Raw genomic sequence first — 25,210 nt, 5'->3', positions numbered from 1 at the left:
GTGATAGCGGAGGGAGCAGCTCCAGCTGTATAGCAGACCTTTAGCCCTGAGCTGCAGCTGCCGGGGTGGGATAGGGTGCCCCAGGGGCTGGGCAGCTTGCGCGTTGCCTCTGAGCATAGCGGGGCAAATGAAGGGTTTGAGGAAAATGAGCTGAGGGTCCTTCCCTGCACTGCCTTGGTGCCTGATGGAGACCCATGTCCCCCTGCATGCCATCTCTGCTAAATAAGTAGGGGGCTGGGGTGAAGAAGCAGACCTGCTCTCCAACTCCATTTTATTTAATAAAAATAATGAGCTGACATTGTCCCTGTGCCCAGGCTCCTGCACTAGAAGAGTCCTTTGTCCTTCTTGAGCTGCTGCTGTTTCCACAAGGGCAGGTTGCCGAAGGCAGAGCGGCTCATGCCAAAAACATCCTGGAAGTCCCGGTCAGAGAGGTGGCACTGGGGGAGAAGAGAGAAGGCTGAGCTGAAGCTGGGGACTTCTCCCAGTCTGGTCCCCCTGCCCCAGCAGCCCCCTGGTCTTGTCTCACCTCCTTCTTGCTGGGGTCCACACCCTTTGGGAGGTCCGTGGCCGAGGTGTTCACCAGCACGTCCAGTGGGAAGGTCTCCAGTTTGTCAGCAAAGAGGGTGGTGGTTGCGGTGAAGACCTCTTGCCTGGATGTGAGCACCTGGATGGCAATGGATAGGGTCACATCGGGGGCTGCCCCAGGGACAGAGGCAGCAGGCTGGCTCCAGGTGTCCACTCACAGGAGGATGTGTCCTTGCACCACCTCCAAGGGGACAGAGGACCTTTCTCTGCCCCTGGCTGCCCCCTCTCCCTGTGCCACTTACTGAGGTGAGCTGCCCGAAGCTGCTGTCATCCCCTAGCTCAGCTCTCAGTGCCTCGTAGGATTTCTTGTCCTGGTGAAGGGGACAAAAGCACTCAGCCCCTTGGCACAGGCAGGGATCAGGCAAACCGCTGCCTGCACCACGGAGATGCTGGCTGGGGCCAGATCCACATCTGGTCCCATCTGCAAAGGGCCTCCCTGGTCTTTCCAGCCACCTCCATGACTCACAGCCCAGTTGAGAGGGTCCCAGGCCAGGAACCAGCCAGTGAAGGTGGGGGGCTCATGGCCCTGCTTCACCACAATGATGGGGGTGTCAAGGTCACGCCCACTGGGGTGGCTCCACAGGTACTCCTGCACCATCACCGCTGCCGCCTCCTTCTCAGACTCATTGGCACCTTTCCCAATCCAGAAGAAAACCTGCAATGAGGTCACTGTGTCTACCACTGGGGTGAGACAGGGCCCTCTGGGGCCGTGCCCGACACATGGTTGGGAGCACACAGGATCTGCCTGCAGCAAAGGGCACTGGGGTCCATCCTCAGCCATCCCTGGAGCAGGGGGGCTGGAAAAAAACACCATGGGGCCAGGGACGTGGGGTTTCAACCTCTCATCCCACCTCTGGCTGCTGCAGGTCCTGCACCACCCCAGGACATTTGTGGGAACAAACATGTCCCCCACCCTATGCCCTCCCAAGTCACCTGGTCCCAGGTGTCCAGCAGATAAACATCATCCTCCTCCAGGTCATCTTGGGTGAAGTCTACAATCTCCGTGGCCAAGAAGGTGCCTGTCTTGTTGGAGCACTCAAAGAGTCGGGGGGACACGGAGGGGTTCTCCTCCTGCAGCCTGGCAGGGGGCAATATGGCAGTGGTGGTGGGGATGGAGCTTGGCCCATCTTACCCCTGACAGTGGGGGTTGTGGGACAAGGGGCCCCTGGGCATAGGGCTGGTACCTCTTGCTGTTGGCATACTGGGACTTGCCCCCCAGGGCCAGCCAGAACTCAGGTGGCTCCTGTCCCTCTGCGATCACTGGCTTCTCTGTCTTGGAGATGATGTCAGCCACAGTCTTGGCCATCTCACGCTCATCCCCGCTGCAGCCCTGCCAAGCAAGCCCAGCAGCTGCATCACCAGCCCCAGCCAAGGAGGAGGAAGAGGAGATGGGGACATTTCTCTTGGGGGTGGCAGCACCCACCTCAGTGCCTGGCAGTACCCACCTTCCCATACCAGAGGTAGCAGCAGCTGGGGGTCTTGAGCACAAAGACATCATTGGAGTTGAGGGAGGAGGCGCGGACTGGCACCTCAAAGGCCTTGGTGTTGTACTCATTGGTGCCATGAACGTGGAAGAGACGGGTGGAGGGTGTGGGATCCGTGCTGCCTGCCCGCGAGGTGCCACTCTGAGGGGGACCAGCACAGGAGATCACTACCAGTGCCACAGGCTCACCCGCCTGCCCACTGCCCACCCCTCCCCAGCAGCACCGCACTCACCGCATACACCACCATCTTGCCCTTGAAGATGGCCATCAGGTGGGCTGGCTCCTTGCCCATGGTGACACGGACCTGCACAGGCTCGTTGTTGTACTTCTGGTCCAGGATGACAGTTTGGTAGGCAGAGGCAGCCAGCTCATCTGTGCTGGCTTGGCGGCCCTGGGCAGGGCAGAGAGGGGGTCAGTGGCCACCATTGCCCCCCTTTTCCCTCTTGGAAAGGGGGAACCCTCGTGCTATTTCCATGGGGTCACGCGTAGGGGCAGAGCACCCCCACGCCAGGGAGGTGCCCCTGTCATCCTCCCCCCTGCGACGGGTCAGTGACCTAAGGGGTCTCACCTGCCAGAGGTAGATGATGCGGTTCACCTTGGGCCCCACAAAATAGGTGTAGAGCACCAGGTAGCAGTCCCCACCATAGAAGTGGCCCAGCCATCTCTTCTCCACAGGCACCAGCTCCTTGTTCTCCACACGCCAGACCTGGGGGGACAGGGATGTGCTGCTGCCAGGGCTGGTGCATCCCCCTACCCTGCAGCCCCTGGGTGTCACGACATCCCCTGGCACAGCCCAGAGGGTGCCCTGAGAGGGTCCTACATTCTGCCTTAGCCATCCTTACCTCTACCTCCCCAGATCCATCATCCACCATTTTCTGCTGGGCGGCCATCTGGGGCTTGGCATGCAGCGTGGTGGCATCAAACTTCACCTGCTCCACCTTGGCTGTGTGGGAGGGCAGAGGGCTGAGCCACATCCCACTGATAGTGGGGGTCCCCACAGCCCCCCCATCCCAATCCGAGGAGTCCTGCAGCATCAGAAGGAGACACTCACCCACTTTGCCCACAGTGTGGGTCTTGCCCAGGCCACTGGTTTGGTTGGGGACAGTCCATTTTTGGAAGAGCTGCCTGAAGAGGGTTGACTCAGACCCGTCGTTCTCTGTCTCCACACTGGTGCTGTCTGGGTAGTTCTTGGCTTTGATGAAGCTCTGGAGGGATTCAGACCCAGAGCATGGGCATGGGGTACCTGGCTCCCTAGGGAGCAGCCAGGCTGTCCCATAACCAACCTCTAAGCCAGCACACCCACCAGCGCCCTGTTCATGGCCTGCTGCTTCTCCTCCTTGTTGGCGTTCTTGCCCTTCCACACAAAGATCTTGAGACCTCCTTGATCAAGGATGTAGCAGTCCTTGGAGGAGGGACAACAGCAGAAATTAGGACTTTGGGCAGCTTTAACCCTTCAAAAGAGCTTTTGGTGCCCACCAAATCAGTTTTTGAAGGGTTAAAGCTGCCAAGGAAATTGGGCACCCCCAAGCATCCCATGGGTGACACACCTCATGCAGGAGCATGTCTTGAGTCAGTGGTCGGACTGCCACCTCCTGTACAACCAGGTTCCCACTGGCATTAGAGACACTGGCAGGGGAAAAGAGAGGAGAAGGAGTTAGAAGTAGAGCTGAAAAGCCCCGTCCCCATCCTCACCTTGGGATGGCAGGGTTGGGTTGGGGTGTCCCCTCTCCATCCCCACCATGATCATGGCAGAGGTGGTACCCAGGGACCCTCTTTCCCTGCCCATAGTGGCAACCTGGTTTGCAGCTTGCCCTGCCATGCAGCTCACTTGTGGCCATGGGGAGGGGCAAAGGGGTGTCAGATGTGATGGGAACACCCAGGAACATTGCCACCATATGTAAAGATCAGACTTGCATGAGCATCTCTCTACCAGGTACCAACCCCTTGCTCCAACAGCATTCAAAGGACCTGTCCCCACCCCTGCAGTGCCCTTGACCCCTCTTTGTGGCTGTCCATGGTGATATGGGAGTTGTGGGACATAGCAGAGAGGGGTGCTGGGTCCCTCTGGCACCCTGTGAGATGCCCCCACGGGTGACCCATTCCTGGCAACTCACTGGTAGAGCTTGAGGGAGGACTTAAGCTTCTGATCCACTTTGTCATCAGGGGTGGCTGCCTTGATGTCCCTCTTCTCGCCCAGCACGTGTGTGAGTACCTGCATGAGCTTCGGCGAGGCGCCCTCGTCCTCACCATCCACTACACCCACCTTGGCACGGCCCCCACGCTCCCGGTCCCGGATGTCCTTGGCCAGGGTCATTGCCTGCATCCAGGGGAGAAAGGGTCAGCTTGGATTGGGAAGGGGGTGGCCGATCACCCCCTTCCTCCAGGGGGAGACCCTGGGACTCCCTGGCCATACCTTCAACCTCTCATTTCGGTTACTCTCAGGGCCATTCCACTGGATGATGAGCTGGCCCAGGTCCAGAAGGAACACATCCCCTCGGTTGAAGCTTTTCCAACTCACCTCCACCTGGGGGGGGGGGGGGATTGTGGGGAGGGGGCTGTGTGTCAAGCAGCAGGATACCTGGGTTCCCCTGGCTCTGCAGCCCCCACCTGCCCTAGCTCAGTGCTGATGCTCCCAGCCAGTGTTCCTCCTCCCTGCCCCAAGAGAGGCTTTTGGAGGTAAGTTTGCTCCTGAGGCAAGGCCACATGGCCCCACACCCATTCTATCCCCTGCTTGAGGGCAGTGGGCTCAGGGAGAGGGGGTGGCAGGGGGCTGTGTGCTCTGGCCTGATCCTTACCACAAACAGCACCTCTGCACAGGTTGGTGGCTGGGGACCCCACCACATCCCATAACCTACCTCTCCTGCCACCACATTCTTCTTGCCCTTCACGTGCAGCAAGCGCTGAACTTTGTAGGTGTTCGTCTCCACATGCTTCATGCCTGAGGCCACCCCACCCTTCTTATAGCTGGGGGCAATGAACACAGTGTCAGCCCTGGGCCCCCCCTTCTCGCTCCAGTGGGGTCCCCCTTCCCACCTCTGTGGACAGTTCAGGAACACCCACCCACCCACGTGGGTGATGGATGGAGTGAGACCAGCTCCAGATCCTCCTCCTGCCACCCCCACCCCACTGGGACACAGCCCCATGGGGGGCATGCAGAGGACCCCCCCTCACCATAACCCACTGTGGCAGCAGGTGCCCAGGGGTGACTGACATACATGAGTCCCTGCTTGAAGTAGGCACGGAAGGTCTCGCTCTCGTAGCCCTGGACCTCACGGTGCTGCACAGCCACCATGCCCAGGTGGTCATCCATCTGGGTGGTGTAGATGGTGGCCGCCCCCTGCTCATCCTGGCTTGACTTCTCCCCCAGCCAGTAGTGGATGTTGTAGCTGAAGCTGCTCCCAGTCTTGCGTGTCTGCAGGACACCAGCCCCCACTTAGAAGACCCGCCATGCCCGCAGGCCACTCTGACCAGGGACACCCCTCCCTGCCCCCTAGCCCCATCCCAGGACAGAGCCTGTCCCCAGTCCCCCGTGGGACCGCAGGCTGCCCTACCGACAGCAGGATGTAGCAATCTCCCTCGTAGAAGTTGCCGTAGCTTTTGGTGGGCACTGGCACCATCTCCATGCTCTGCAGAAGGAACAAAAATGTCAGCCCTGGTGGAGACCCCCCACCCCAGCCCCACACAGCCCCACTGACCCCGTCCCCAAAACCTGGGTGGGTTTAACCCAGGATGCTGCACTGATACCCCCAAACCTAGGCACTGAGGACACCAAGGAGGATCTCCCCTCCCGCAGCCCCACCAAACAGCCCAGTGATGGGTGCCTGGGTGATGGGTGCCCAGACTGCGCCCGTGTCCCCACCTCGATTCGCCATATCTGGAGGCCCGGCGTGGTCTTGTTGAGTGTCCCGCTGACTTTGGTGCTGAGCTCCACCATGGTGATGAGTGCTGCAGGCAGGCAAGGGGACCTGCTGGGGCATTGGCAACGCCCTTGTTAATGGCAGGTGGTGTCATTAAGAGCTGGGACAGAGCCAACCTGCCGTGCCATCTGCTGCCTTGCCCAGTCTGCAGCAAGCCAGGCCATAAACCCCCTACCTGGAGCTGCAAGGGTGAGGGGACCCCCTGGCACTCTGGTGCCAGGGCTGGGGGCACACAAGCGGGACTACTGTCCCCCTTAGCCTGACTGGCACTGCAGCTGCTGGGGGCTGTCACAGCTCTGTACTAGGCTCTGCAGCGGGCAGGAGCTGGGTCCCCTGCGTGCCCCAGTGCCCCGGTACGGGGCTGGGCTGTGCAAGGCATCCCCAGCACAGCAGCCACAGCTGGGTGACACAGCTGTGCAGCAGCCTGCTCCTCCCCAGGACCAGCAGGAACCGGCCTTGCTCAGCCTGCTCCTGGCACGGCTTGGCACGAGATGGCACGGCATGACATGGCCTCGCACGTTCATTCACATGCATGCACATACACATACACATGTGTGTAAGCACCCACTCCTTGCTTCAGCCTCCCCCGCTCCTGAATCCACCACCGGATCCATGTGCCCCCGGCAGGGCACAGCCCAGCCCCGCAGAGGTGCTGAGCGTGCCAGGGCTCAGCCCCGGTGCTGCCGAGGCTGCCCACAGCCATCCCTGCCAGGCTGGCAGTGCTTCCCAGCAGGCAGGCAGGAAGGTCAGGCAGCCGGCGTTGGGCGAAGCCCCCCCCTCCCCCGCCGTGTGCCCCGGCAGGGGGCTGGCAGGGAGAGCCAGCAGTGCCCAACGGAGAGGCCTTTGCTGCCCCAGCCCCACAAACCTCTGCCTGGTCCCACCGTGCTCTCCTGAAAGCACCCACATCCTGCCCTCAGATCCAGGGGGTGATGTCCCCCCAAGTGCAGCCCCAAGGTGGGGCAATGGGTCCCCAGGCCCCATCCTCAGGCCACCCCCGTGCCAGGAGCAGGGGTGGCTGTGGGATGTGCTGCCCCCCACCATGCCCACCTTCCAGCCCCCCACCCCAGCCTCTCACCTTCCCTGCAGAGCTGGGCACAGGTGAGCGTACCTAGGCAAAGTGCTCAGGTGCCAGCACCCAGGAGACCTTTGTCCCCTCCTGTCCCAGCCTACGTTCACCATATAAGGGCAGGAACAGCCCAGAGCCAAGGTCCCCACGGCCCTCCAAGGCTTCACAGTACCTGAGGAGCCCCATTACTCATGGGGTAATTGCCCCCCCTCCCCCCCGAGGTACTATGGCAGCACAGGCAACCCCAGGCACCCTGCACACAGGCTTGTTGTGCCCATGGTGGTACCTGTGCCCTTCCCATGCCTGCTCCCCTCTTGGCCCTTGGCACCGTGATGGGGGTTTTGATGCCTGCCCCCCACCAAAAGATTCCCCGAAGTGATAGCAATGGGCTGAACCAGGCCAAGGGGGTGTCAGCCACAGAGGTGCCCTGATGCCACAGGGATGCGCTCTGCCACTGCCCTCCACTCTCCAAAACCCCCAAACCCTCCCAGCCATGGAGCACTAAGCCTGTGGCAATGGGTTTTTTTGGCATCTCCCCCCTGCCAAAAGGTTCCCCAAAGTGACAGCAACAGGCTGATGCCACAGGGCCAGTCTACACTGCTGCCCTCCATCCCCTTTGTCCCGTGGCAACTGGGTTTTTGGTGCCACCAGCAATGCAGCACCACCTTCCCAGCACATCCCCTTCCCACCTCACGTGTCCTCACGTCCCCTACCTGGTACATCGTTTCCCTGCCCATGGTACTGTCCCCATGCTGTGCCACCGCCCCAGCTGCAGGCCAGATGACTGCCCACTCCCCGATGGGCTTTGCCTCCCTGTGCTGGGCATCTCTGCAGCTCCAGCCTTAAGGATGGGAAAGGGGCACAGGGATGGGGCATGGGGCTGGGGTTTGGGGGTGGGGGGCAGGGCACACAGTGGTGGCACAACTAAACCCTATGCCTTGTCCCGTGCTTCCAGCCCCCAGCCCCAAGGGGTAGTACCTGATGATGCGGCTGGTGCTGGCAAAGAGGAGAAAGGACTGGAGTCCTGCCCAGTGGCTCCCAGCCCTGAAGTGGTTTTGGGGATACATAAAGCTGGGCAGGGAGGGCTGGTGTTCACTACAGCAGGCAGCCCCCCGGGCTCTCCATCCTGCTCCTATCTCTCCCCCAGCCCTGCAGGCTTGCTGCAGCCTTATCTCGGCTGCCCTGCTGGGCCAGCAGCCCCTGCCACAAGTGCCACCGGCATCCCACACCCCAGCTGTTACCCTGGCACCAGGCCTGGGCTACAGTGAGCCTCAAGTCCTGACTGCTCACCTGCCAAGGATCCCCAAAGTGATGGCATCGGGCTCAACCAGACCAAGAGTGTACTGGCCACAAACAAGGAGGGCTCCCTGATGCCACAGGGATGGGCTCTGCTGCCGCCCTCTGCTCCCCTGGCCCTCAAAACCCTCAAACGCTCCTAGCACAGCACCCAGCTCCAACCCCCTGCACCCCATGCCACTGTCCCCCGCGGGACCCTTACCTGGGTGCAGAGCCGCCAGCAGGGGTGCAGGGCTGCGTTTTGGGGGGCTGCTCTCCGCTCGGTGGTCACGTTCCAGGGCTGAGACTGCCAGTGCCGCACGGGGGTGAGGGACCCCACGCCAGCCCAGAGGGCTCGCCCCCTCCCAGGGCCCCCCAGCTGAACAGCCTGGGCCACTAATGAACTCAATAATTAGTGCAACCATCGGGAAGGACAGAGACTTTGCTAATGAGGAGAGGCACAGGGCCAATGAGGGCACGGGGAGGGGGTGGGGGCAGCACCCCACTGCCTACACGTTGGCAGCAGGCTGCCTGGGGTGGGGGTGGGGGGGGTGTGTCTGACACCTTATTCAGAGCAAACCAAGGAAGGGAGCACTTGTGACTCGTGCCCCCAGCCCCCCCCCAAGCCCCAAAGCTGGGTAAATTTGGTAAATCTGATAGTAAATTACCACAGTAAATTCAGCCCCCCCTTGTTATGGGGCAGGATACCCATCCCCATGGCATCAGGGTCCTTTTGCCAGGAGGAGGGGGAAGGGGGTGCCAGGACAGCTGGGGGAGGGGGGGTTGCCCTGGAGCATGAGGGTGCCCCCTTGGCACCAGACAAGGGGTGACTCCCCTGACCCTGCAGCCCAAGGGTGCTCCCACAGCACTGACCTGCAGCAACCCCCTTCCCAGGGGGAATTTAAGGGATCCCGGGGGCTCTCTGCCTCCCCGCTGTGCACACGCACTAGTGACACACAGGTGGCATGTGCCCACACCCACACGTGCACACACTCACAGGACTCCCCTTTCCAAGATGGTTTGACAGCTTTAATCACATGAAGGCACTTCGATCTGGTCCCCCAGCCCTCCCCAACCCCCCCAGTGCCACCTCCCCCCCTCCCCGGACCCCCCCAAGGGTGCCCAGCACGGGGGCTGCACTCCTCGGGTGCTGCAGCACCCATGGGTGCTTGCTGGGCAGCAGGCTTTGCTGGTGCCGTTTGACTTGTCTAATATAAAGTGCTGAGTTCAACCCTCCCGGAGGGGCAGGATCAGGCCCGGGGCAGGCAGGGGTCCAAGGGGGTGCGTGTACCACAGCACCACTCACCCCGCCTCCCCACCGGAGTGCAGACAGGCCTGGGGGGACCCCTGCCTGCCCCGGCACCCAGTGCTGGGATAAGGGCAGTGCCAGCAGGAGCTGGCTAGACCGCACTGGAGAGCTAAAACCCCTCGCATCCCGCCCCCCAAATACTGCCCCTCCCTTCCCTGGCACAGCGGTAAGAAGGCATCCATGATTTTTTGGGAAACCGTTGCTTTTCCCCCTGAAGAGATCTGAGACATTGTCCATGCTGAAACGCTAAAAAAGGCCTGGCTGAGCTCAGCTCCCGCCCCCTGCCCCCCAACCCTCCCTGAGAGCCCCCAGTGCCTCAAGGCTGGGGGACATCCTGGCACAAGCCCAACCCCACAGGGGTCAGGGTAACCCCATGCTGCAGGGGGGGGAACCCCAGAGTTCCCCCCAACCCTGCCCCAGCTGGGGGGCTGGGCTACACTAAGGCTGGTACGGGGATTCCTCCCCCTAGGAGCTGCAGCCTTTGATGAAGCTGCAGATGGATGGGGACGGGGCGCAGGACCACCACCCCCCCCCCCCCCGCACACAAGGGAGGTAACCCCCCCGTCGGTGACTGGAGTGGCTCCCACTGGCACAGTATAGCTGGAGGTGGGGGAAGCCACCAGATTCCCCCCATGGGAAGAAACCGAGGCTGGAGGGAGTGCATTAAGAATGCCCCCCCCACCAGGCACACCCCTTGCAGGAATTGGGGGGGCACGGAGACACAGTGTCCCAAGGCACGTGGGGGGCATTCGTGGCCAGGGGCTCAGCCCTGAGGCCAGGCTGCCCCCCAAAACACACCCCCAAGGCAGGGGGTAGAAGGCACAAGGCAGGGGGTAGGGGCATGTCCCCCACCCCCACCCCCCCGAGGTGATGAGCTGCACCCAAGGCAGAGTTAAGGGTACGGCGGCACCCCTGTGCACCAAGACCAATAAAACTCCCCCATTTCTGGGGGGTGGCAAGGGCTTAACCAGTCCCGCACTCCCTGCAATAGGGGCCAAGGGCCGTCAGCCCCTGCAGCAGGCAGAGCCTGGATGCGGGGGATCTAGACTCCCCCCAAAGGCAGTGGAAAGCAGCAGCTGCTGACCCCCCCCTCCCCACTTGGGGGGACATGGAGGGGAAAAGGACCTGAGAACTGTTTCGGGGAGGGGGGATGCAGGTTGGGGTGGGGACGGTGGGGACGGGGCAGTGGGGGAGGACAGGACCCCCCCAACAGGTCCTCAGCACAGCAAGGTAGCGGGTCACCCATGGCCACCCCTCCTCCACAGGGAGGGGGACACCCAGGTCCCCCAGAGGGGGCACCCACATCTCCCACCACCGGCAGGCAGGGAGGGCACCCGCGCCCACCAGGGCTGGGGAGGATGATGAGGGGCACACTGGGACATACTCCCCCCCCCCCAAATAAGGCACCCGGCTGCCACAGCGGTGCCCCTCGGCAGCAACCGGCGGGGTGGGGGGCCACTAGCTGTTAGTCCGCTGCTTCTTGAGCACTGCGTACACGTCCTCCACCTTGCTGAGCCTCTCGAAGAAGGGCAGCAGGTCCAGCAGCTCCGTGTCTGCCATGTTATCGAACCAGGAGGCCACCGGCACCTGCAGGCAGCGCAGCGGGCAGCAGCTGAGGGTGGGCCCCCCGCCACCTCCCCACTGTGCTCCCCCTGCAGCCTCACCCCCGGGGTACGTACGGCGTTATCGGGGTGGAAGATGTAGGATGCAGGAGAGTTGTCCACGATGATGATGCGGCGCAGGTCGCGGCCCAGGCGGCTCAGGTCCTTCACGTAGTTGCCGCGATGGAAGACGCAGGATTCCCGGAAAAGCCGTGCCCGGAAAGCTCCCCATTTATCCAGCAGGTCAGCCACAGGGTCTGCATACTGCAGGCACAAAAGAGGGGTCACCACGCTGTGCTACTGTGCCCACTCCATGGTGACCATGGCACCCAGCTCGCCCCATGCCTCTCCTTGACCAGCACCCTGGAGGCGCAGGCAGGCAGTGCTGCCTGATGCTGGCGCTGCCTGCAGGTAGGCAGGGGACAAGGGGCCAGGTATGCCCACAAGTGGGGAGGGAGGGGGAGTCGTGCCACCCGAGGGGTGGCTGGGAAGGGGAGGGCGATGGCGGGGGGCGGTGGGGGCACCCACCTTGGCCAGGCTGGCAGTGAAGAGCACGCACTCGAAAAGCTCACCCATGCGCTGCAGGAATTCATCCACATGCGGCCGCTTGAGCACATACACCTGTGGGCACGGGGCAGAGGGCAGCGTGCCGCGGGCACCAGTAACCCCACTCAGCACCCACACGCCCACCCCAGGGGACACCCGTGTCCCCAAGCCCAGCCCACAGCTCCCTGCTGGGGCAGGGGAGCAGAGAGCTGCCTGTGCCCCATGCCGTGGGGGCTGCCCCATGTGGGCTGGGGGATACCACGGCCCTGCTGGCACGTCCAGGGCGAAGCATCTGGCCGGCTCCAGAGCCAAGTAACCGAGAACAGGCTGACTGCCCAGACCACAGCCTATCCTGGATTACTTGAACCCGGGGCCAGCCACTGCAGGAGGGCACCGTGCCAGGACCGCCCCCTCACCTCCCCACCCTGCTGGGAAGAGGGGCACCCACCTCTGCCCCCCAGGGTGCCAGCCCTGGCACCCTGATGCCCCTGACTGCCCCTTGGTGCAGAGCACTGGGATGGCTCCGGGTCCCGGGGGGGGGCGCGGGGGGGGCAGAGAGGGTTGTGGCCTCTGCCCAATGGGCATAGCCCCACGCTGTTACCTGGTGCATGATGCCGTCGATTTCAACAGGAATGATGAAGTCGGCATTGTTCACCGGCTGGGGAGGGCACAGCAGGGTCAGCGCCAGGCAGGCGCCCCCTGCCCACACGCTGCCTGCCCTCTGCCCAGTATGCACCTCCTGCCAGCCCCGCAGCCCCCTCGCAGGGACACTTCATCCCACCCCGCAGGGCTGTGCCAGGTGCTGGCCACGGGTGCCTGGGTGCTGGGCATCGCCTGGAGGGATGAGGGGGGGGAGCAGGGCAGCGTGGGGGGGCATGGGGCAGTAGGGATGGGGGGTTGGCCGGGGTATCCCCCACCTTGAAGGAGCTGTGCACCAGCGTCTCGTCCAGGTCGATGACCACACACAGCTTGCTGGCGTCCTGCGGCTTGATCTCGGGCAGGAGGTGTTTGACGGCAGCCTGCGGCGGGGCAGGATGGGCAAACCCAGGGATCAGCGGGGTGGCAAGGGGCACTCCCTCCCCCCCTGCCCACCCAGAGCAGGGGCATGGCAGGGGGGAGCCCATTTAACCCCACTATACTGGCACAAGAGGAGCTCTGGGGATGGGCTGCCCTGCCCTCCAAGTGCTGCCCCCACCCTCCAGTGCCAGGCGGGGGGCTGGGGGGTACCTTGGGCAGGGCCCCGTTCTCCTCCACCAGGAGCGGGGCACTGGTGGTGCTGGCGCAGGGCTCCCCCTCATCGCGGCACAGGCAACAGAAGAGGGACTGGAGGATGCTGCGGCTCCGTGGCTTCTTGGCCGGGGCCTGGGTACCTGCGGGGGGGTTGTGGCGGGGGGGGAAGGGGGGTAAGGGGGCAGGGGCACCCCCGGGGCCGGCCCCAGCCCGCCGAGGAAGGGGTGGCTCAGCCGGGTTCGGGGTGCTGATGCTGGACCAGAGTGGTGGAGGGGGGGCCCCGGAGCCCCCCGTGCCCTTATCGGCCCCCAGCACTCTTCCGGCCGCCCTTCCTGCCCCGCCAAGCGCCGGCGCCGGGCAGCACCGCGGACACGCGCGTTTGGAGACCACCCACAGCCCCTTGCTGGGGCGCGTCCCCCACCACGGGTGACCCCCGTGGGGCCCCCCGCGCGGCTGTAGACCCTACAGTAACAGAGCGGAGCTCTGCCCCAGGGGAGGGGCTGTGGCCGTCACGGTGCCGGTGTCCCGGGCGGCCCCGCCGTCCCTCCGCAGGGGGCACAGACTCACGCGGTTATGTGGCCCCGCGCGCGGGGCCTCGCCGGGGGAGGCGGGGCTTACAGCCACTCCTTTCCCCGCCCCCAGCCTGCCCCCCTCTCATTGGCCGACTCAGGCGTACCAGAGGCGAGAGCCCAATCAGGGCGAACCGCCCGCCCCTGGGCGCCGTGCCCGCGGCCCCCATTGGCGGATCAAGGGGAAACTGAGGCAGAGGGGCCGCTCCCGCCCGCCCCGGGGGCAGCGCGGCGGCTCCAGCCCCTTCCCCACCGGATCCTGCCCCTGGGCTGGGAGCGGGGCCGGGAGCCGCGGCTGCCCCTGGTCGCGCCCCCCAGCAGCTGGGCTGGAGCGCTGCGCCCTGGCGACCCCGTGGGGCGCCCCACGGCAGGGAGCCCGTGGGGCAGAAGCTGCCCGCTGGGGACGGGGTCCGTTCCCACGCTTGCTCCCCCCGGCCCTGCCCGCTCCCCCGGCCGGCGGGCAGCACCCGCGCGTCAGGCAGCGGGACGGGCAGCGCTCCCCGCCAGACCCCCTGCGCCGGCGGACGGAGCGCAGCGGATGGAGCACAGCAGATGGGACGCCGGGCTGCGGCGGGGTGCCCGGCCCCCTCCCTGCCTCAGTTTCCCCCCGGCGCGGCGCGCACCCCCGCCCGGCTCCGAAGGAAACGGCGCAGACACGCCGAGCACCGGGGCCCGAGCAGCGCCCCGAACACCCCGGGGTAACCGGCGGTATTCGGGAAGGGACGGAGCCCGGCCCCCCGCGCCCCGGCGGGTGCGGACAACTCCGTTCCCTCCCAGCCGCGGCCCCCCCGTGCCCCAGCGCATCCCCCTCCAGCCCTGGGGCAGCGGGACGCACGGGGGCAGGCTGAGACGGCCCGCAGCTCATCACACCCTCAGGGCGCAGCCACCCGCAGGCCCCCAGCCCCCTCGATGTCTGAGACACCCCCCCCCGGGGACCTCCCCCCCCACGCCCTCTCCCGCACCGGGGGCGGGGGCGGACACCCCCGCCGCGTTACCTTTCTCCTGCAGCGGGGCGCTCCCCTCCTCCCTGCTAACCTGGGCGATGATGGACTGGTGCTCCATGGGCGCCGGGGAGGGGGGGGGAAGGGGGCGGCCCCCCCCGGCGCGGCCCCCGGGGGGGGAGGCGGGGCGGGGGCCGGCGGCGGCGCGGGGCGGCGGGCGCGGGAGCGGCGCCGCGGAGGAAACTTTGTTACAACATGGAGTTTCCTCCGCCCGGGCTGGGGCTGCAAACATGGAACCCGGGCGCGGTTTCAAGGAACCCCTTAAAAGGGCAACGCCGGGGGGGGGGGGGGTGACCCCCTCCTCCTCCTCCTCCTCTCACCTCCGCCTCCCGGCACCCGCCCCGCGGGGGAGGAGCGGGGGTCCCCGGCGAGCCGCCGCTGGGACCGGGGGTACAGGGGCTGGCGGTCTCTGTGGGGGCGCCTGCGCCGCAGGTTTGGTTGGGAAGAACACCACCACCTTGTGCCACGGTGGTCGTACGGAACCAACCCCCGCCCCCTTCTCCCGGCTCAGGGATAATGGAGAGGGGGATCAGCCCTGCTGTCACCCCCCGTCCAGCTGGCACTCCCTGGGGAAGGGACTCCTGCAGCAGATGAAGCCCCTCCCCAGTGCTGGGTTTGCCCCGGAGCAGAGACCCCTGGATCTGGTGGCTCAAGGCTGGGTGGTCCCCGTCGTCCCCGTTCCCCCCTGCCCCAGGAACACGTTCCCCATTGCCAGGGCAGGCCAGCATACGGGTCAGCAGGTGCTGGGGAGCTGCGCCAGTAGCTGCCTGCTTTTTTCTTTCTTTCCCTCTTTCCCCTGCAATTCCCCAGTTATTTTGGGAAAATATATATACACATACATATATGTAAGCAATACATATACCTCCCCCTGCAATTCCTCCCCTCCTACTTCGGGGGGGCGGCGGGGAAGCAGGGCTGTTTCCAGGTGCTCTCCGAAAAACGGCTCTTACCAGCAGCTTGAGGATGCACCAATCCCCTCAGGAGCCACTCCTGCCCCACTGCCCAAGCCCCCCATGTGCTGGCATCCTCCAGCCCCAACCTCTTCCCCCTGGCAAGCCCGTCCGGGCCCTGCCAGGGCAGCTTCACCCCACACTGCCCAGCATCTGACCCCGTGGTCTGGCTGGTCCCAGTCACTCCCTCCCTTGCCATCTCGGTGGCAGGAGATGCTATGGCCACTGTCAGCACTGCCCCAGGGACAGAGCAGGTTGGAAATTCTCTGTCTAAGCTTGTTAGGGGTCTTTCCATCTCTCCCAGCTGCAGTGTGGGGACTTCAGGGGTCGAGATCGTCCTTTCTGGCCCGGGGGGGTGCAGGGGCACAGGCAAGGTTGCCATGCCCGTGGTGGCACACACCGGGTACAGCTCTGCCCTTGCAGCTGCACAGGGCTGAGCCATCCTGATACGGCAGGAACAGCCCCTAGGAAACAGGGCTGGGAGGGGACCTGTGCTCCCCGCGGCCAGTGTGGGCCACAACACATGCCCACAGGGACCCCTCGGGGAAATGGGGTCTGGCATCAGGACGTGCCTTCCTGAAGAATTAGAATGCTGTGATGACAGTGGGACCAGGCAGGCACTGGAAACACTGGTGAAGCAAAAGCCAGTTCGTGCCCGTGGCTCCCGTGTTCCCGGCTCCACGTGGGGCATCCTGGCACCACAAGCCCCAGGGGGAACCGGGACGCTGCAACCTGCCATCCCCTCCGCGCGCTCCGGCAGCAGGCAGCAGCCATGCCTCGGTTTCTCTGCCCCTCTGCCGCACTGGGCAGGGAGGCAGCCGGCACTGCCCCGCTGCCTGGCAGGAGGAGGAGGAAGGAAGAGACCGTGCTTCCTCCACTCTCTGTTTTGGGCTGACCTGTGCGGCCCCCTCAGCCCAGGTGGAGTGGGGCAGGATGCCTGCTGGCTGGCTGGGCTGCTGGTGGGTGCGAGGGGATGCTGCTCACCGTGGGGCAGCAGTGGAGACCACACAGCATCCTTTCCAGCATCCCTGTGCCTCTGGCCAAATCCTTCTCTTCCCTCCCTGATGAGCCATGCGCAGGCTACAGCCCCAGCTTAGCCAGGCCCTGCCAGTCCTCTTAATTAATGCAGTTAGGAACGTCTCCAGGCCAGATACCTGCAGCAGCACTTGGAGCATCACTTCTAGCTTTGCTGCTTGCTTGCGGCCAGATCGGGAAGCTGGGGAGGGCGGTCATACCCATCCTGGGGACACCAAGCTGGTGGGGACAGGGGACTCATCCTGCACCCCCAGCCCAGGCGAATCCCACCTGGATGTGAATGCTGTGGGGTGCGGGCACAGGGCAGAGTGGCACCCGGCTCCCAGCAGCCAGGCACCAAGGGACCCCTCTGTGCCACCCCACTGTCCCCAGGCTAGGGTCCTGCATCCTGTCCCCTGTTCCACCAGCCAGCCACAGCGCTGGGCACTTTGCCCCACGGCGTGCTGCCCCACAGCCCAGGCCGCATGCCTCCTGCTAAAGCTGGGCCCAGGCAGTTGCCCCCCGCTGCGGCTGCCCCCAGGGTGCAGGTCCCAGCCGGAGCAGGGCAATCCCCAAAGGCACAGCCCTGGGGACCCCCTGCCCCTCGACGAGCCGTGGGGCTGTCCCTGGACCCCACAGACCCCAGCCCCCGGCCCCGGCCCCGCGCCCGCTGGGGACAACCCCGAGACCCCCCAGCCCTGTACCCCCGGGGAGATGCGCCCCGTTCTGCGGGTGCTTCTCATCGCCGAGGGGGGTGCGGGGTGGTCCCTGCTCCTCCTCCCCGGGGCCAGTGGCAGCCCCGGCGGCTGGTGTCGGCTGCGCCCCTTGGGGAGGGGGGCGGCACGACCCCGCATTTTGGTGGGCCCCACCGGTCTGGCTCCTCCTTCAAACAGCCCGAGGCCGGGCCAACGCGAAGGCGGGGGGAGGCACCGCCCCACCCCGGCCGGCATCGCCCTTTTAAGGAAGGGGAAATTCTTCACATAAACAAGCGCGGCCCCCGGGAGCTGGGGGTCCGCTTCCCGGGGGCGGGGGGGGCCAGGGCCAGGGGGGCCGGGCCCCCCAATTCCCTCCCTCCACCTCCCGGCCGGGGTGGTTTGGGAACGGGGATTTTGGGGTAGGGGGTGCTGGGGAGAGGGGGGAGCCTTGAAACAGCCAGGGAGCGTCTCGCAAGTGCGGGCCGCGGCGGGGGGCGAAGCGCGGCGGGACACCCCCCCCCCCCACCCCGGGCCCGGGGTGCGGAGCAGGCGAGGGGGCACGGCCGCAGCCGGGGAAGGCCCGAGCGGCTCCGCATCCGGCGGTGCCGGCGGGCGGGAAACGGGGCATCCGGGGCGGAGAGGGCACGGTGGGCCCCCGCTCCCCCCGGGGGAATGCAAGGAGCTGGTGCTGAGCCCCTCCTCCCGCGGCCCCGCGTAGGTGTAAGCAACACCCCACGCCACCCCCCCGCCGAGCCCCCCAGCCTGGGGCAAAGGGTCGGGCCCGGGGGATGCGGGTGCCGTGGGGGTCCCCGCCCGCCGCCGCGGCGCGCAGCAGCAGCGAGGCTGAGGCCAGGTTACAAACACGCCATTTATCAGCACACGCACCCCAATCCCCCCGAGTTTGGGAGCCCCACGTGGGGCTCCGGCCGGGCCGGGGGCTGGGGCCGGTGCCGGGCAGCGGCGCTGGCGGCCCCGCCCCCCCGGGGCTGCCCCGGTGGCCCCGGGAGGCGGGCGGTGAGGGATGGTTAGCGGTCCCGGGAGGTGATTAGCGGTCCCGGGGGCCGGCGGTTCCCGGCACTAATGAGGAGGGGGGGAGGTCTCCGGGGCGGCTCGCTCACCAGCCCTTGGCACATCCTGCTGCCATCCACACCCCCCCCAGCACCCAGACCTGAACTGGGGGGGGGGGGGGGGGGGGGGGGGAAGAAGAAGAGGCTCTAAAAACTTGGGGGGAGGGCTGCCCGGCTGTTAACCCCTTCCTTACTGGGTGTGTTTCTGGCCAGAGCATCATCCCTGGGCTTGGCGTGGCATCTGGTGGGTGCCTGGTGTGGGAGACGGTGCTGGGCAGGGACTGCGGGGCAGCAAGGACTGATGGGGTCTGTCACCGGGTCCCTGCCACTGCCGCTGGGTCGAAGGAGATGCCGAAGTTGAACCGGCTATGGTGGCCCCGGGCTAGGAACCAGGCTCCGTGTGCGATGCTGCATGTCCAGATCTGTGGGGGCAAAGCGGGCAGGTTGATGGGCACCCACCAGGGATGCCGCCCCCCACCCACTGCCCCTCCCCACAGCGCCAGCCTTACCAGGTAGGCGATGAAGGCCACGTAGGCAGCCAGCAGCAGTCCCAGGGGGATGTAGTACCCCAGCCCCTGCAGTGTGGGCAGAAAGTCCACCACGAAGTAGACGTTGATGGCGCAGACCAGCCCCGTGATGAGGGTCATCAGCACCTTCCCCAGGCTGCGGGCAGGGGAGTGGGCATCAGTGCCAGGGCAGAGCACACACACACACACACACCAGCTGCATGCCACCAGGCACAGCGGACTGGGGGATCTGGGTTTGTGGGTGAGCAAAACCCCAACTAGAACATTTCTGCACCCCATGGCCATACTACACCCCTACAATGGGGGTCTGGGTGTGGGCTTTGGCCACCCTCTGAATGCAGGGCTGGCAGTTGCTAGGAGGATGCTGAGGACCCAGGGATGCCTGAGGGGGCCACACTTGGCATTTGGATGAGGATGGAGAGGTCAGTGATGGGTCTGTCCCACTCTGGATGCCCTGAACAGGTGGGAGCGAACAGGCAGGAATTAGACCATCCCAATACCCATACACCAACTGACCCCATGGCATGGTTTTGGGGGACAGGATGAGCCAAAAGGAGGGTGCCTGTGGCTGGAGCACTCCATTCTACCCACCCCGCACCTCCCCCGTGCCCCAGCACTCACAGGCTGTTGGTGAAATCCTGCATGAGTGGGTGCAGGCTGGTGAAGGTGAGGACGGGCAGGACAGCGAACGGCAGCTGGAAGGAGAGGGGGATGAAGGGGGCATAGCCATCAGGCTGGGGTGTTGGGGGGAAGGTGGTGCTCCCCCACCACTACCTTACCAGGATGCTCTGCAGGACATTGAGCAGGTCATTCATGCCTGTGAGGTGGCTGACATCCTTGAAGGCAGCCACAAAGACAGTGGGCAAGATAGCAAAGGAGCGGGTGAAGAGCACCCGGGCGAAGCGGGACCAGCGGAGCTGCAGGAAGCCCTGGGGACAAGGAAAAATCTGTGCCCTCACCCCTTGCTGTGCCTGGGGCACCATGCTAGGGTGGACCCCCCAAATCTGGGTTGGAGGAACATGTGGGGCATCACCCCTTCCTCCATGCCAGGGCACTGAGCAAGCCTTTGCAGGGCTGCTGGGCCCCACTAGATGTCAGCTCCAGCTCATTAAGCGAAAGATCTCAGGGAAATACTGTGTGGGGCATCCACAGAGTGCCTCGGGGAGGGTGTCACAGGGAATGGGGGTGGCCATGCAGCAGCAATGGGTGGGCACTGTCCCCATCCCACCTCCTGGGGACCCAGGACCTTGGTGCCAGAGCAAGCTGCCACCCACCAGGTGGGCATCGCTGTATGCCCAGCTCCCTGCAGGCATGGGGGGCAATTAACTCTGCCAAACTGGACCCCTCACCCAGGGCCCAGCTGTGTTTCCTGCCGCCGCTCCCACGTGCTACCTGTGGGGGCAAGGGCCAGCATCCCTGTCCCTCACCTCCATGACAAACTGCCCCGCATATGTCCCAGTCATTGTGGAGCTCTGTCCCGCCGCCAGGATCCCGATGGCCCAGATGTACAGTGCCGCTGTCCCGAAATAGCAGCCCAGGATAACACCCTGTGGAGAGACAGTCCCATGGGGATCCCAAATCACCCCCACCCTGGGTACTTCCATCAGCTCCCAGCCTTCCAGCAGGGTTGCGGCAGCTCCCAGCCCCAGGGGTCAATGAGGGGAGCACTATGTTCCCCCAGTGGGTACAGATGCCCACTGGGCACAGCCCAGGGTCACTCACCCCCTGGTAGATATCCACAGAGACCGTCTCATTGTTGGTGGGGAAGATGCTGGCATACTGGCGGACGCTGCTGTTGATGCATTTGTTGTGCTGCAAGGCACAGTGGGCGTGAGCGTGACGGCCACCCAGTAGTCTCCACAGGCATGGGGGGACCCCGCCACACCATGACTTGGGGCAGGAGGATACCCACTCTCCGAGAGATGCTCGCCCTGCCCGTCTCCACAGCTAGCACAGCCATCACCTCCCCATAGGCATGAAGTGACACTCACCACATCCTCGTTTCGCTGGTGGTAGAAAGCCTCGCCAAAGACAGCCATGACAAAGAGGTTGATGAGGAAGGAGACAAAAAGGGCTAGGCAGGACTCGATCAGGAAATACGTGTTGGCCTCCTGCACCGCCTCCTTCTTGGATCGGTCGATTGCCCGTGTCTGAGCATGGCGGGTGACATGGGTGCCACAGGGTCAGGTGAGCACCCCTGTCCCACATCCAGGACCAGCTGATCCCCATCAAGTGTCCCCTGAGACACTCCTGGGGTGGCAGTGCCCATGGCAGTGCCTTTATCTCACCTTCACCAAGGAGGAGTGGAGGAAGATGTTATGGGGCATAATGATGGCGCCAATGATGCCCACGGCCTGGAGCAGCTCCTCTCGCCCGCAGCCCAGGCAATAGGGCAGGAAAATGCCCTTCAGTACCTCCACCTGCCCTGGCCTCACCACCACATACTGGGGACCGGTGGGAAGGGGCAGTGTGAGCTGCCCTGCCTGCCCACTACAGGCCAGTGCCAGTGTGGATGCCCCACAGGGGTCCCCTGCCAGCGCCCTGCAGGGAAAGGGGTATCCCCAGCTCCCCCCTTCACCTCGTAGCCAAAGGTCAGGGCCATAATGGTGATCAGGAGGCCGAAGAAAGCCTCCAGTTTTCGGAGCCCTAGAGAGGTCGAGAGATGGAGTGGGGCAGAGCAGGGGACACCAGTGCCACATGGGCACCAGGGCTTCCCAGGTGAGCGTCTCCCCTGTCCCCCCACCCTGGCACTTACCATACTTGTCGAGGAAGAGAAAGAAGAGGGTGTCCACGATGGTGATGAGGACCCCACCCCAGAGGGGGATTCTGCAGGATGGCAAGGGGGGGCATTAGACATGTCCCCCTCGACAGAGCAGGGCCATGGGGGAGGGTGGGAGTCCCCATGGAGCAGCTCACCGGCCGGCTGAGAGCAGGCTGAAGGCAATGGCTGTCCCAATCACCTCCTGCATGTCAGAGCCGATGATGGCGATCTCGATCATGAGCCAAAGCAGCACACGGGGCACCTGGAGGGGCCAGGGCCAGGGTGCCATGAGGTGCCAGAGCTCGCAGAGGAGCTTGGCCCCAGGTGAACTGGCACAGCCTCCAGGGTGGAGATCCCTGTCCCCAGGCTGCAGCAAGCCACCCAGAGCAGCATGAGGACACCAGGAGACACCCCACCAGCCTGTCCCATGACACAGTCTCAGGGCGCAAGATGGATCCTAAATCCCAGCCTGCCTCCCCCACCCCCATACCTGCCCCAGTGGGAGCTGAGGATAGGACCCAGCTGTCTAGATATGATGCTCAGGGGGCACACCAGGGCAGAGAGGCATATCCAGCCGTCCTTCTGGGGACCTGTCGTTCAGCCAACATCAGCCATCACTTATTCCCCCCCCTCAGGACCTTGCTGCCTAGAAGGGACCCCTAGCTCCCCCTCTCCTTTGCTGTTTGCCCCTCCCTGAGCTCCCCCATCTCCCTGCACCAACACGCCCAGGCTTATCCCGCGTCTCAGCTGCGCGTTGCTGCCTCGACGCCTGGGCTCACCCCCCCACCGAGGACGCGTTCACATGTCCCCAGATGGGACCAGGACACCGAGGCAGCTTCTTCCCTCCAACACCCTGGGCCCCTATACTGCAGGAGTGTGTGGGCACTGGGGCTGGGGGTGCTTTGGGGAGCCCCTGGGGAAGGTGGGGCTGTCACAGTATCTTCTTGCTCCTCTCCAGCCCCCCAAGTCACTGCCAGGACTGTCATCAGCCCAAATGCAGCACCTCCCCCAGGCTGTGACCCCCTGGGGGATTCCCAGTGGTTGCTCACCTTGGGGTAGTAGAGGTAGCAAATCTCACCCAGGTCCTTCCCTGTCACGACACCCAGCCGGATGGCCAGGCGCTGGCACAGCAGCCCTAGGATGGTGGCCCACAGCAGCACCCACAGCAGCTGGGGGGGCAGGAGGGAGGGAGGTAGCAGGGGCTGAGCACCAGGCAGGATCTGGCTTCCCGGGATCCCAGCAAGGTTATCAACCAGCCCAGGGACATGGGGAAGAGAAGCCTGGAGGGGCTAGAGGTGGTCCCCAGCCCAGGCAGAGGGGTGGCCCTCTCCCACCCCTGGGTGCCCTCCCCCAGCACCAAGGCCCCCCACCCATGCCCTTCCCGCTGTTCAGGCTGGGGAGGCTGGCTTGCCATGGGGCTGGGCGGCCGTTAGCGTGGGAGAGGTTACAAAACCCTCGTCTGCTTCCTGATGCCGGGGCTGGGGGGGCCCAGGGCTCACCTTGAACCCCGCCACAGCCCCACACTGCAGGTCCGACTCCACGTTGCCCGGGTCCAGGTATGCGATGCTCATGAGGAAGCCGGGACCAGTGAAAGCCCAGAGTTTCCTAAAGCTGAAACCAGGCTGGGACAAGGAGGGGGTCCCGGGGCTGTCAGGCACCGTTAATTGCACTTCGTGGTTTCCTGCTGCTGGGCCATGCTTTCACCACTCCTCCCGGCAGGGGAACCCCCATTCCCTCCCCTTCTCCCTTCCGCCTCTGGGACCAGCCGAGGATGGGGGAGCTGGTGGGGTGCAGGCAGCCCTGGGGACCCCCACGGGCCTGGGCACAGGTGGCCCAGGACGGGGAGCTCAGAAAGTGCGTAAGCAGCAGGGTGATCCCTGCGGCTGGGTAGCACCTTGCCTTGTGCCTCAGTTTCCCAATCTGGAAACCTTTATGTGGAAACACTCAGCCTGGGGCTGGGATTTGCTTGAGCCAGGTCTGGAGACACTGAGGTCCCCAGGGCAAGTCCCAGGCATGTGTCCCCCTCTGCGGTGGCCCTTTGCCTCCCCACCTCAAGATCCCTGTGGTACTGGCCCCCCACCCTGTCTCTTCCCACCCTCAACCAGAGGTGCCAGCCTGGCAGCACCTACCCCGCCGCCCTTGGGGATGCTTATGAGTTCATCCAGGTAGGTCTGATCCCGGGTACCAGGGTGCTGGGGGGGCATGGGGCTCCGGCCGGTGCTGTAAATCTGGGCTTTGTCCCGGTTCAGGGACCCAGTGAGGCCTGGAGGGAGGGCAAGGAAGAGGAGAGGAGGACAAGGACACTGGTGGGCTGGCAGCCCTGAAACCAGCTTCCCCTCAGTCCCCCCTGCCGCTGCCCAGTGAGCCCCATGAGGGACAAGCCCCATTTTCCCAGGGGGGCTCTGAGGGTGGTATATGAGGGCTGTCAGTGGCTACCCAGAGGGGTAAGATGCCACCTCCAGCTCACGTGTCCCTAAAGCCCCCTGGTCGCACGCAGCTTTCACAAGTCCAAGAGATAAGTGCATTTCTGGGCAGGAGGGACAGGAGGGGACCGTGCTCTGGGTCTTGCTGCTGGATGGGCAGACTGGGACAAGAGGCTCATACTGGTCCCAACCGCCCCCTTCCCCAGCCCACTTATGTCCTGGGAGCGTGGGTAAATCACTGGTGGTCTTGGGGGAACAGAGGATGGGCCAAGTGGGGAAGCCAGGACAGGTTAAGGGGGATGGTGCCCACTGGGGCAGTGGGTGGGTGGGGGGAGCAGAGCCAGGTGGTGTTCTGGGGCGGAGGGAAGGGGATCTAGGGGAGGGAAGGAGGTGCAAGGGGACCCATGTGTCATGGGACTCACCTGCCTCCAGCGATGCCGTGGCTGGGTCTGATCTGGACATGATGCTGGGAGGCCCCTTTTTCAACACTGCGTGCAATGCCTGCCGTCCAGCTTTTAAAGGACACCCCCAGCTGCAGCCCCCGCGAGGAGGAGGAGGAGGAGGAAGTGCTCCTTCCCTATCCGCAGACCTGGGGTGGGAAAGGGGCCCTGCCTAGTGCAGGCTGGGTGCTATGAATGTGCACGGTCTCAGTTCCCCCACCCTCTGTCAGGCGGGGGGGGGGACACCCAGCACCTCCCTCCCCCCTGGCATGCACAGGCATGTGCAAGCCCGGGGCACCCACACCAGTGTGCCCAGGGGTGTCGGAGCATGTCTGCATGTCGGCCTCCATCACCTGCCAGGGGTCCTGCTCCATGGGCGGCTGGAGGGACCGGGGACAGTGTCCCACCGCGTGGGGAGGGAGGGCTGGCCCCACGGGAGTAGGGGAAAGGCCGAAGGAGTAGGAGCGAGGAGGAAGCAGGAGTGTTGCATAAGCGCGTGAGCAGGTCAAAATGCACCCTCAGCTGCTGGGGGGGGGGGGAGCACCCAGCAGGCAGGCTCTGTGGCACAGGGTGCTCACACCACCCCTGGGTGGGGGGGCCTTCACCCAAAGATGGGGTGCTCAGTGTCATTGCAGGTCAGGCTGTGCCTACAAAAGTGAGGCACCCCATCCCCAGGACCCTCATGGCTGTTGAGATGGGAGAGAGAGCACCCCAGGTGCACCTATGGGTGCCTGGGGAGCACCAACTGAC

General features: G+C 64.7%; 3 protein-coding genes across 8 annotated transcripts; all 3 read right to left on the bottom strand.

The window, feature by feature from the left end:
* Nucleotides 1-240: 240 nt before the first annotated feature.
* VIL1 (villin 1) lies at nucleotides 241-9,206 on the bottom strand. 4 transcript variants are annotated; one of them, XM_037398274.1, is made up of 20 exons: nucleotides 8,551-9,206; nucleotides 5,929-6,014; nucleotides 5,621-5,695; nucleotides 5,285-5,481; nucleotides 4,925-5,033; nucleotides 4,483-4,593; nucleotides 4,184-4,386; nucleotides 3,617-3,695; nucleotides 3,373-3,471; nucleotides 3,121-3,274; nucleotides 2,912-3,012; nucleotides 2,638-2,775; nucleotides 2,302-2,460; nucleotides 2,031-2,210; nucleotides 1,770-1,915; nucleotides 1,519-1,663; nucleotides 1,052-1,240; nucleotides 828-896; nucleotides 527-664; nucleotides 241-437 (listed from the first exon to the last, which is right to left on the bottom strand). In XM_037398274.1, the coding sequence occupies exons 1-20, from the start codon at nucleotides 8,750-8,752 to the stop codon at nucleotides 324-326; spliced, it is 2,694 nt and encodes an 897-aa protein (XP_037254171.1). In that variant the 5' UTR covers nucleotides 8,753-9,206; the 3' UTR covers nucleotides 241-323. The 4 variants fall into 4 exon arrangements, with proteins under 4 accessions (XP_037254171.1, XP_037254174.1, XP_037254173.1 ...); XM_037398276.1 differs by having other exon boundaries at nucleotides 242-437; nucleotides 5,929-6,037; nucleotides 8,551-8,665; XM_037398275.1 differs by having other exon boundaries at nucleotides 242-437; nucleotides 5,929-6,034; nucleotides 8,551-8,661.
* A 123-nt stretch (nucleotides 9,207-9,329) lies between these two features.
* CTDSP1 (CTD small phosphatase 1) lies at nucleotides 9,330-14,807 on the bottom strand. 2 transcript variants are annotated; one of them, XM_037398278.1, is made up of 7 exons: nucleotides 14,578-14,807; nucleotides 13,011-13,153; nucleotides 12,701-12,802; nucleotides 12,385-12,441; nucleotides 11,766-11,858; nucleotides 11,316-11,501; nucleotides 9,330-11,223 (listed from the first exon to the last, which is right to left on the bottom strand). In XM_037398278.1, the coding sequence occupies exons 1-7, from the start codon at nucleotides 14,642-14,644 to the stop codon at nucleotides 11,095-11,097; spliced, it is 777 nt and encodes a 258-aa protein (XP_037254175.1). In that variant the 5' UTR covers nucleotides 14,645-14,807; the 3' UTR covers nucleotides 9,330-11,094. The 2 variants fall into 2 exon arrangements, with proteins under 2 accessions (XP_037254175.1, XP_037254176.1); XM_037398279.1 differs by lacking the exon at nucleotides 14,578-14,807 and adding an exon at nucleotides 14,326-14,386.
* A 3,285-nt stretch (nucleotides 14,808-18,092) lies between these two features.
* Nucleotides 18,093-24,690, bottom strand: SLC11A1 (solute carrier family 11 member 1). 2 transcript variants are annotated; one of them, XM_037398647.1, is made up of 15 exons: nucleotides 24,443-24,689; nucleotides 23,727-23,860; nucleotides 23,097-23,219; nucleotides 22,647-22,766; nucleotides 21,753-21,859; nucleotides 21,592-21,662; nucleotides 21,415-21,482; nucleotides 21,125-21,280; nucleotides 20,828-20,986; nucleotides 20,559-20,648; nucleotides 20,264-20,383; nucleotides 19,616-19,765; nucleotides 19,458-19,531; nucleotides 18,819-18,972; nucleotides 18,093-18,731 (listed from the first exon to the last, which is right to left on the bottom strand). In XM_037398647.1, the coding sequence occupies exons 1-15, from the start codon at nucleotides 24,480-24,482 to the stop codon at nucleotides 18,621-18,623; spliced, it is 1,677 nt and encodes a 558-aa protein (XP_037254544.1). In that variant the 5' UTR covers nucleotides 24,483-24,689; the 3' UTR covers nucleotides 18,093-18,620. The 2 variants fall into 2 exon arrangements, with proteins under 2 accessions (XP_037254544.1, XP_037254545.1); XM_037398648.1 differs by lacking the exons at nucleotides 18,093-18,731; nucleotides 18,819-18,972 and adding an exon at nucleotides 19,026-19,290 and having other exon boundaries at nucleotides 24,443-24,690.
* Nucleotides 24,691-25,210: the final 520 nt, after the last annotated feature.

This window comes from Falco rusticolus, chromosome 8 (assembly GCF_015220075.1).
Source record: "Falco rusticolus isolate bFalRus1 chromosome 8, bFalRus1.pri, whole genome shotgun sequence".
In the NCBI taxonomy this organism is placed as follows: domain Eukaryota; kingdom Metazoa; phylum Chordata; class Aves; order Falconiformes; family Falconidae; genus Falco; species Falco rusticolus.
Note: the sequence above shows the minus strand (reverse complement) of the source record. Positions and strands in the feature narration are given on the sequence as shown.